The sequence below is a fragment of the Epinephelus fuscoguttatus genome, linkage group LG10 (genome assembly GCF_011397635.1).
Source record: "Epinephelus fuscoguttatus linkage group LG10, E.fuscoguttatus.final_Chr_v1".
NCBI classification, from domain to species: Eukaryota; Metazoa; Chordata; class Actinopteri; order Perciformes; family Serranidae; genus Epinephelus; species Epinephelus fuscoguttatus.
Genome location: NC_064761.1, coordinates 36,155,826 through 36,167,207, shown reverse-complemented (window position 1 = coordinate 36,167,207; position 11,382 = coordinate 36,155,826). Strand labels below are relative to the sequence as shown.

The following is an 11,382-nucleotide window of genomic DNA, read 5'->3' as shown; positions in this document are numbered from 1 at the left end:
TGAGTCAGCTTAATTAAGAGTTAGATAGACTTAAACCTTCTGGATATCATTAAAGGAAAAGTAAGACATTTTGTGCAATAGACTAATTTGCTCTCTCGTCAAGAGATGGACGAGAACATTAGTATCACTCTTTTAACGTAGCCTACAGATGTCAGAATGGTGTCAATCTTCTCAACTGACTCTCTGCAAGAAAACGAAAATATTACTATCATTTTAAAGAAAGATGTTTTCTCTAAAACATTTGTAGGCGAGAAACTGCCGCCCTGTTGCAAGAAGGAAAGGTTCACATTGAACGTTTCTGCAAACCACAGGCACGTTAGATTTGAACGCTTCATACGTATCATATCAATGTTTCTTAAGTGATGTAATATATGAGCTGTTGGGAGGTAGAGGGGGTGGTGGATGGTGCAACATCTATGCAAAATGGCTGCCAAGCTGCGGACCAGTGTTTGAGACCAACAAACAACAAAACAGGTTGTTTTTTAGCGACCAGTGGCCATGTTTCCAGCAGCTTTTGTGCCGCCAAACATGTTTTTTTCTAGCGACTTGTCATTGTGCCATTGAACATAGCTGTTTTTCAGCAACCCATTGCCCTTTTTTAGCAGCTTTTGTGTCATTGAACATGGGTGTTTTTAGCGCCCCATAACCACTTTTCAAGTTGCTTTTGTCCTGCTAGACGTGGGTGTTTTTTAGCAAACTGTTGCCACTTTTCCAGTGACTTTTGTGCCATTGAACATAGTAGTTTGTTAGTAACCTTTTGCCACTTTTTGAGCGGCTTTTGTGCTGCCAAATGTGGGTATTTTTTAGCAAAGCAACCTGTTGCCACTTTTCCAGTGTTTTCTGCCACCAAATGTGTTTTTTTTTTCGTGACCTGTCACCCTTTTTTAGCGGCTTTTGTGCCATTGAACATGGGTGTTTTTTAATGTACCATTACTGTTTTGCAGTGACTTTTGTGCCATTGAACCTGGGTGTTTTTCGACGTACCATAAGTATTTTGCAGTGACTTTTGTGCCGTTGAACATGGGTGTTTTTTAACGCACCATTACTGTTTTGCAGTGACTTTTGTGCCATTGAATATGGGTGATTTTTAGCAACCCAGAACAGTGTTTTTAGCAGCTTTTGTGCCATTAGTGGGTGTCTCTTATCTACCTCTTACCAATTTTGCAGTGACTTATGTGCCGTTTAACATGGTTAGTTGAAGCCAAAACATGGTCTTTTTCTGACCATAAGAGAGTGTTTTTTTGTGCCTTAACGTCATCACACCACAGCGTTGTTACAACAGGTTTCAACATACCAATGTAAAGTATCCATGGATGGCAGACACTGCGTACACTGCCAACATTTGCTGTGGCAACTAGGTTGCAAAACTGCAGGTACAAGCTCAGACAGATGCAGCAATACCAGACAGCAAGTCTGCTTTTTATCATATATTTAGGTGAATATTGTTAAGCAATATTCTTGGATTATCTGCAATCCCCCACAGAGCCTCATGTGACAGCCCGCCCTTCACTTAACAAGGTTTACTTTTAATGTATCTGGGATTTATCCAGGATACAATAACCTGACTGGAATGCTGCACGAGCTAAGGTATTAGAGTTTCAGTGTATGAGTTCACCTAAAGAGTGCAGCTGAATTGCAGGTCAGGAGTGCGGCAAAGACATTTAGTAAATATAAAATGAAACAGTTATACACATGCAGTAGAAATATAATAAAGTATCAGCTGTTTTGAATGACTGACTGGACAAATGATGCAATAATGAATTCAGCATAAGTTAACGTGTCAGCGGACTGATACTCTGATTTAAGTACTGTGTGTTCTCTCAGTGTACTTTCTGCGCTTTGGAGGAGCAAGATCAAGTCTCAGAAAATTACCCCTGAGGCTGTCATAAAATTATCATCTTGGTTTGGGCCTGTGAGGTCTCTTTCCAGAAATCATGACATGCTTACTCAAGATAATCCACAGACCTTGTTGTGAGCAGTTTCACGTAGGAGCTATTTTCTTTGTACTGAACCACACCCACCAACTGTATCACTGCACAGAAGGAAGCACGAAGGAGGAACTGCTGTTGAGTTTTTTAGCTTCAAATTGCTCCGCAGATAATGGACAGATTCACCAATGGCAGTGTCTGTTTTCTGTTTTTCTGCTGTATCACATTTATTTGGCACAGGCTAAAAAGCAGGACTCGAGACTAACGGCGTCCCATTGTCCCGTGTCAATAGAAAATGTGTTTGGGACAAACAGTAATCTTCCCCAGGACGCTGTCGGGACAATGGATGCAGTAAATTTACTGTCAACACATCAGGGGACGCACCCCACTATTTTTCACTGCTAATGCTACATTATGAACAACAAATCGGTTGTAAAATCAGCAGGAGGAGAGCTAGCTAATGTTAGCTGTTAGCAGTTAGCAGCTAGCAGATGCAACTAACTATAGATTTGTAACTAACTAGATACCAGATGTCAAGATGATGCCTAGTCGTTCCAATGGAGTTGCTTGCCTGGCCCAAAAAGTTCTCTAGCTTCCAGGTTTACTTCCGTTGTATGCAGCCCACTGAATATGCACAGTAGTGTTTGCCCTGCCGACCCCATCCACAAGTTCCTGTTAGACTCATAGACTTTACATTGTGATGAGGTCATGGATTTTTAAGGGGCTTTTCACGGCTTGAGGCAAGGTTTACAAATATTAAACCATCTGCAGTTCAAAATGTCTTGTCAACAGTTTTCAGACATGTGGTGGTCTAAGAGGAAAATGCTTTCTGGGCCAGAGGGGATTTTTTCGCTGCAACAGCTGAGTGGCCAGAGGGAAACATTTGCTGCAAGGGTGAACAGCTTTCGTGGGGTCTGGAGCTAACAGCTAACAGAGGTTGCAGTTACGTTATACTCAAGGTTTGTTTGGTCAAAATAAGTATTGTGTGATGGGAAATCATAATGTTCTCATGATGTGTTCAAATGTTATCTTGTAAAATTTTGTTTTTTTGGGAGAAAATTGAATTAATACAGTTGTTTGCAGAAGAAATTTGTTGATGAATTATGATATTTTATAAACTGTAAAAAGGCTTTTGACATTTGGGAAAGAAGGTTGTTTCGTACATTTGTATTATTTATTATTTAATTTTTGCTAAGTCAAAAGTAGTGTAATGAACGCATGATCGACTTTAAAACAGTTTTTGTAAGTGGAAATAAATACATTTAACACAAAATGAAATAATAATAACTAATGAAATAATAACTAACTTTAAAAAAAGACCTTCACTATCACTGCATCCCTAATTTTCACCCCATCACAGTGAAGATGGGTGGTGGCACCAGTATCAGAATCTCAATACCAGCATCTGTTTCCAAAAACTATGCCCCTGCTTCTCTGGATAAACCTCACCAACAACAGTTTTTAATTGAAATACTTGTATCGTAGCAATTGTTCTTAGGATCTTTATATTTTTCCAAATGCAGTGATAACGAGGCCGTGATCACCACATCCGTTGTTATGATGCCTGTTTCTATTTTGGTTTTAGTGGATGTTGGTAGACTGTCACAACAGGGACATCTGCCAGAGCTCTGGTAGACAATATGTTTTTCTCTTTGCACATAAAGTAAACTCAGCACCAGCTCACACAAACAATTCAACCCTTTTATTAAATCTACTGAAGTCGTGCCACCAGTGTTGCATAATCCCACCGCTGGTTCATTATGTAACACATGCAAACACATCACATGATAACATGCCATCTGAAAAGTGGTGTGAGAAGGATGTTGCTGAGTTCATAATGCATGTGGTTAATGTGTAGGTGGTGCCACATTACTGTAAGTCAGCCGGACTAACCTGTTTTCTCCCCCTGTGTATTATAGTTTCATGGCAGCCGTTAATTAAACTGTGCAGCCAAACAAAGCTAAAAGTTAAAGGTGGAGAACACTCCATACAAAGCAGGAAATCAGCCTGATAAATTACTTTGCAGATATGTTTTGACAACTTATTTCACAATAAAAACAAAAAAGACATCAAACTACAGCTGAGAAAATACAGCAAAGCTTACCAAATAATACATATATGACTATAAATAGGAAATAAACTGAAGTGATGTCTAAAGCAGTATGTGCTCCTATGAAGGTGGAGAGTAAGAATTGTTTTGTGAGAAGTTTGCTTTGCAGGGTTGTTGCAGAAACCACCTCTGCACGGTTTGACGCAGTGCTCAACAAATTATATAATCATGCATTACATAATTAACTTCTATTTTAAAGATGAAACAAGAAATATGGATTACGGGCCTCATGCAGCAACATTCCCTTAAAGTTCACTCAGATTTTTTCTTAATTTTCTGGTATGGGAAAATAAAACAGAAGTCAATTCCAGATGCACCAAAAGTTCTTAACCATCCAAATCTCTTAAAAAAGAATCCTCTGGTTAAGGTAACAATGGGCATGCATCTTTTTAAGTAGTTCCAACTCTGGCAATCCTATAAGTATTTTTTAATCTGACAAACTCAATTAGTTTAGGACAACTAAAATGATTTGCTTTGACCTCCAAAAAAAAAAAATTAGTTGAATCAACTTAGTATTTATGCATAAGTTGTGACGATAGTGGTCAAGCAATTTCATATAGGATATTCAAACATATTTACTTTACTTTCATCCCACTCAAAACTTTATTTTGTTTTAAACTTAGTTGTCAACTGACTAAAAACACGTTAAGGAAACAAACATAATTTTTTAACGCTGAAAAACATCTTAATTTTAAGTATTATTCTGGTTCAGTTTTAAAGAATTAAGGTAACAGTGTGCATGTATCTTTTTATGTTGAGTAAATCCTATGAGTCTTTTATAATCTGACAAACTTAATTCGTTCAGTAAAACCAACATGATATGCTTTGACCTCCAGTAGTTTAACCAACTTAAAGGGGAACTAATGTTTTTTTAACCTGGGCCCTATTTTCTGATCTACTTTTGTCTAAATGAGTGATAGGATGTTCAATATGTGACACTTCTCCAGTGTGAAGCTAGGGCTGACCTGCCTGCAGCCCGTGAGCGCGCGCTATATCAAATAACAGGGCACTCAGACCGTGTCAAACAATGTCAAAATACATCCACTAAAAGTGCATTTTTTTTCACACAGATAGGATTGGATTGTTAGTATAATTATCCAACAACATAAAAGTGAAATGAAAGTCTGGCTCTGAAATCGCGAGATTTGAGTTGTTGCAGGAAGTTACCAACTGGAGTGACCTTACAAATACGAGGAGTTACTCTGTTTGGAGTAGTCATGGCTGAATTACTACCCGATTTTGACCAACTGGATCTGGATGGACCGTATTTATTTGAACACGGAGTACACAGACATACACGGACGTACACGGATGCAGAGCTCATTGAAATTGAAGAGTGGACGAGGAGAGAGGGAGCAGTGTTACTTCGGTATAGCACATATACTAAAATTGCAACAGGCAGAGGAACATGTCCGATTCCAGCTAAAGGTAAACACAGACGTTCGTTTCTCCTTTCTGTTATGTTGTCGGATAATTATACTAACAATCCGAGCCTATCTGTGTGAAAAAAATGCACTTTTAGTGGACGTATTTTGACGTTGTTTGACGCGGTCTGAGTGCCCTATTATTTGATATAGCGTGCATCACGGGCTGCAGGCAGGTCAGCCCTAGCTTCATACTGGAGAAATGTCAAATATTGAACATCCTATCACTCATTTACACAAAAGTAGATCGGAAAATAGGGCCCAGGTTGAAAAAACATTAGTTCCCCTTTAATATTTATCCAAAGCATCAACTGATTAAAATAGGTAAATGTAACAAACATAATTTTTAATCGTGGAAAAACCTCTTTATTTTAAGCATTATCCATTAACCCCATGATTCATCTTTCTAGAGTGTAGCTAGGTGTGCTTGATGATGACTTCCACTAACCTATTAGCATGTAACATCCCCTAAACACTGTGTCACGGCAGGTGATGTGCCTTGTGCAAATGCTCCGGCACATGCCCATAAATTAGAGAGATGTTACAAAAAAAAGCAGGAGGAAGAAGAACTTCTGCAACAGTGAAACTAATTAAATTAAATATACTAAAAAAAAGTAAACATTATTTTCCAGAGGGTCACTACTTGCATTAGAGGGGAAAAAAGTTAAAATTATTAAACTTTAGTGACGTAATGCCGTGTCAGCAGGAAGAATTCAGATCCTTGTTTTTTTTAAGATTTTTTGGGGGGCATTTTTTCCCTTTAATGGACAGGACAGTTAAGTGTGAAAGGGGAAGAGAGAGAGGAGATGACATGCAGCAGAGGGCCACAGGCTGGACTTGAACCCGGGCCGCTGCGGCAACAGCCTTATACATGGGGCACCTGCTCTACCACTAAGCCACCAATGCCCCAGAATTCAGATCCTTGACCAAAGTATAAATGCTAATACGGCACTTAAAAAATACTTAATTTTTAGTAAAAGTCTTACATTGAAAATGTTACTTAAGTAAAAGTATGCAAGGACCGTCAGGAAAATGTATTTGGTATTCAGAATAAAAGTATTCAATGCAGAAAATTTTAAATAAAAAATGAAACAGATGGATTGTATTTCTTCAGCGTACAAATATAATAATCCAATCATCATAATTACTTTAAAACTTACTCTAAGATTCATGCACTTTATTCATGTTACTCAAATTTACTTGTGTTTCCTTGCTTCGGACAATTTGTTGACTGCGAAAACAAGATATTTTTCTCGACCACTCATAAAATTTACTACCAAGGAGAAGAGCAAAAATAAGAAAACATAGGTGAATCCCAGACATCAGTTGGCACTAACAAAATAAGAACAAATCGTGCATACAGACAAAAATAAGCAGAACGTTGTGTGTATCGCTTTTTGCACGAGGCCCAGTGTGATGGTGACTGTTTGTGTGTTTGCTGTGGTTCCTCATTATCTTGTTTCTTCCCAAAATCAGCTTCAGTACACTCTTTGTCCCTCAGCACTCATCCTCACAAAAAAATCATCACTTTTAGACGAGAGGAAGTATGAAGGTGTTTTGAAGTTGATAAGCAGGAAGTATCATTCAACATCAGAGGCAGGAGAAGCAAAGCTGTAAATAATGAGCAGTCTATCTGACTTTGCCCTGTCATGGTGTTATAATCACAGTTAAACGTCCATGTCAGGGTCAGCGAATAAAATCCACCCGTGGCCTCGCAGCATGTGACGCTGTGTGAAACAAGCCGTGTTGCTAAATTAGGTGCAATCATGTCTCAGCCACAGGGAAGGCACAGATACAGCTTTCAGATGACTCACTGCAGTAACAGGCAACAGGCTATTGATCCCAGAGGGAGTCCAAACACTGACCTTTCTGTCATCTGGGGAAAAATACTAAAAAAAAAAGCCCAACTGTGTTTTCTTCTGCATCTTCAGATCAGTCTGTGATACACTGGTTAATGTTCTCATCTCAGCACCTCTGAGAATAAATCAGTTCATTTAAGTGACAAATCGGTATGTGTCAGTCCTACAAATGATCTCTGTTCATCACACTTATTTTCTGTTGATAGATCGTAGATGTACATATAAAAACAGTTCATGCAAAAAGAGACTAATCAGTGTCTAAGAGTTTAATAACATCACAATGACTGCGACGATGATCTTACAGTTTTACATTACAGAAACTTATTGGCAGGAATCACTTCACTAAAAATGGGTTCATAAGGATGTAACATGGAGGGCTGCAAATACAGCAACCCAGAAATATGTATATATATATATATATATATATATATATATATATATATATATATATATACACATATGGTTAGGCATCTTTCTATAGGCAACAGCCACCTAGGGCACCATCCAGAGGGGGGACTCCAAAATTGCCAAAATCTGAAATAAAGGAGTGTACGTGGAGATCATTAGCATAAAAGAAACAAGAAGATGACACGTTTGGTCATACCATATTGTCTTATTGTTTGTTAGCTAAGTTGTTTATTTGTGTTGACTTTTGCATTAGATTTTGTTCTTGTTAGTAGTTGATATAATAAATGCTGATAATAATAATTCAGGGGCTGGTTGCGCTGGAAGCTTGCCCGAATATGATTAGGTTTTGTCCGGCACTGTTGTCAGAGGCTGAGGACCAGTCATTACTGCCTCCACCTGGGGCGCCATCCAGAGGGGGGTGCACCACAATTGCTAAAATCTAACATAAAAGCAAAGATGGAGTGGAGGGTATATGGAGAGCAGTAGAGTAAGAATGAGTACAATGAATGTAATAGCAAAAGCCATCCTGGGCACATACCGTATTCTCTTATTGTTTGTATTCATTGTTATTGTTTGTCCATTGTGTTGATTTCTCATTAGCTTTTGTTCTTGTTAATAACAATAATCATAATATTAGAATTAGAATAGTAAATAATCTATAGTAGAATAGTAGATAATCTATTTTTAGAGGAGGGGGCACGTGGATAAGCTTGCCCGGGGAACCAAACGTCCTAGGTCCGGCACTGTTGTTATGAGTTGAATACCACTCTTTGTTGCCTCTGAGATAAGCAATCTCACATGAGTGCAAGCTTCATATTTCAGCCCTGAAAAAGTAAAAGAACATCACAGAATGCGGAATACTGCATGCACAATTTAATATAGTTTTGTTGTGTCCCAATGGTATAAGCAGCAGTGATTTAGAATCATCTACAGATTGTTTCCAGGACCCAGTTGTTAAAACAAATCCCATGTTTCTCTGTCTAGGATCAGATAATCCATCCTAGTTCTGTGCAGGTTTTTCAAAGCAGAGTTGGATTGGATCTCCCCAGTCAAGATACAAACTTTTCAAAATTACCAAATAGGATCACAATGTTAGCAGTCTGGCAACAAACACACAGCAATTACTGCTTATCTTCAAGCATGTCCCCCAAGAGACTGAAACAGAGATCTCTGAGATGAAACTTGAAATAAATTTTGTTTGATTTTGACAGCAATTTGTGGGATTATTTCATGGGGGACAACATCCTTTTTTTTATCTATTTTTTTTATATCTCACTATACTGAAAGGCTAATAGGTAGCCTAATGTCGACTTTATCTCGTCATCACAATAACTGGTAAACAAACCAAGTGCAAAATGTTACTAAATTTTGTTCCTGAAATCCACCCTTAATTGAATCCGGATTTTTGGATCAAAGGTATCCCAATGCTACTAAGACGTTTTGAACACATACTGAAGGTTGTATCCAGATCAAAACCAAGACTAGACTACGTGATCTAATCTTATTTCAGAAGCTTTTCTTTTCTTTAGAACAACCCATTTTCAAGATTTGATCAAATTCGATACCTGAAATCCGATCATATTACTTCTAACTACCTGGGCTCACATTCTAGGCCTGAAAAAGAAATACACAGAAATATGGAATATTGTATGCATAATTTAGTTTAGTTTAAAAAATGTGACACAGAGAGCAGGCTCTGGGCAAAAACTGACAAATTCAAAGAACGTCGAAATAAAGCCTTCAAAATATGAGAGCAGAAGAGAAATTTGGAATAAAAGGTAGAAGAAGCTACTCTGAATATTCGTGAAAGGCAGGTTGTGAAATACCATAGATGACGTCTTTTTAATTTAGTCTTTGGGTGCCAAACAGTGGTCTTACTGCACAGTGGAGGAGAACAGAGGGAAGACCGACACAGCAGCTCCAGTCTCTTTCTTCTATGTGACCGGCGTATGGGTGCGGTCTTGTTTTCTGAAAACTCTGCACAGCTTTGTTGGCAGGATGCAGGGCGTCAGGTCAGACATTCGGCTGAAACTTGAAAATGTCGAAGCCTTGTTTGGAATCGAAAGTGGCAGCAGAACGAGTTCTTCACCTGAGCCCCGCCGCCAGTTTCTCCATGGCAGCTGTGCGCTCCTCTGCCTTCTGCTGCGAACGGCGCAGTTTGTTCCTCAGCTCCTGGAGATGGTCCAGCGTGCCCACCAGCTCGCCTTTCACTGTTTTCATCTGGCTCTCCAGCATCTGGGTGTGATGGAGGGAGTTTCTCCTGTATCGTCTGCTGGAGCGCACCTTTTCCTCCAGGTCCTCCACTGCAACAGGAAGAAGAAGAAGAACTTAAACTTTCACTCTGTTGTCAGACACACATTGCAATACACACATGCACAAACAGGACCTATGCATGCATTAAATAGAGAGATGTCAGAGGCAGTTGGGGGTTCAGTGCCTTGCTCAAGAGCACCTCCGCAGTGACCAGGAGGCAAACTGGCACTTCTTTCTTTTGCCAGCACCTCTCCAGCTACCAGTCCACACTCCATGTTTGGTCCAAATGGGGACTTGAACTGGTAAATCTTTGGTTCCCAAGTCCCTATGGACGGAGCTACTGCTGCCCCATGACTGAGCAACCACAAAACAACAGCTACTCACTCACAGCCAGAGATTTCAAAGTATGAATATTTGTGCTACAGACCCATGTTCTCCTGGTAGCTCATGCTGTCTGAACCACACTCTGGCTTCTTTTCCATTAGGTTCTTGGTGTGCTGCAGCATCCTCTCCATCTTGACAAGTTCGGCAGCCTTAGTGTCGCTGTCCCGACGGATTTTCAGTAAGTCCTGCTCCCTCTGAGTCAGCTCACTGTGATACCTACTCATGACGACTGTTAAAAATCAGAACAGCTCAACCGCAACGCAACACCAAGCACCGAGCGACCTGCGTCACAGCAGCCAACAACCCAAGTGAGCATAAGACACAAGGATGATGCCTCCAAGCCTGATTTCCAGTAATGTTCCACTGTGAAGCGTATCTTCTTTCTGCTGCTGTAGCTCATGAAACACTGGTTTGTTTGCAAATGAACTGTACCGCTGGTGATATTTGTCTTTTTATAGCTTTTTGCATCCTCAGCACATGTCTGGAAGTCATCTGAAAACAGACACTTCTCAGTATACACCATTACAACTGGAAAGTCATAAGACCAGCTTCATGAAGGCCTCCAGCAAAATGGATAATTTTTACACTGATTCTCTGGTGACTAAGTGCCTAAGAGGAACAGAAGATAGCAAATCAATGAATCTGTCTTTATTTACACCTGAGAAAGAGCTTTAGAATGTGGAAACATGAACAATGGCGGACAGTGAATGACAATGATGTATAGGGATGATACTTTGAGCCAGAGTCCTGCAGTATATATGTAATATTTTGACATTTAAATCACTATTATCAAGCCGCAATTCCTTTTATTTTGAAAGTCAGTGACACAAGTAGAACCTTTGGCCCTGTCGTCACATCAGTCACCGACATGGAGGACGCAATGATGAACCTCTGCAGTCCGAGGATGAGGTGGCAGCCTGCATGGAGTTCAAGACACCCAGGGAGGACCTTTTTTGAGGCTTTATGGTGGTGGAAGGAGCATGTTAAAATGTTTCCTAACCTGGCAGTGACTGAAT

The 11,382-nt window shown here is 39.6% G+C and overlaps 1 protein-coding gene across 1 annotated transcript; it reads right to left on the bottom strand.

The window, feature by feature from the left end:
- Nucleotides 1-9,814: 9,814 nt before the first annotated feature.
- On the bottom strand, nt 9,815-10,751 carry si:ch73-389b16.1 (uncharacterized). The gene is made up of 2 exons (XM_049587118.1): nt 10,410-10,751; nt 9,815-10,032 (listed from the first exon to the last, which is right to left on the bottom strand). The coding sequence occupies exons 1-2, from the start codon at nt 10,588-10,590 to the stop codon at nt 9,815-9,817; spliced, it is 399 nt and encodes a 132-aa protein (XP_049443075.1). The 5' UTR covers nt 10,591-10,751.
- Nucleotides 10,752-11,382: the final 631 nt, after the last annotated feature.

Bases quoted from the DNA above. Each gene is read 5' to 3' on its own strand.
- si:ch73-389b16.1 (XM_049587118.1), bottom strand. From the start codon at position 10,590: ATGAGTAGGTATCACAGTGAGCTGACTCAGAGGGAGCAGGACTTACTG. The intron at 10,033-10,409 runs GTCTGTAGCACA...TTCCTGTTGCAG, and splicing joins GAGCTACCAGGAGAACATGG to TGGAGGACCTGGAGGAAAAG.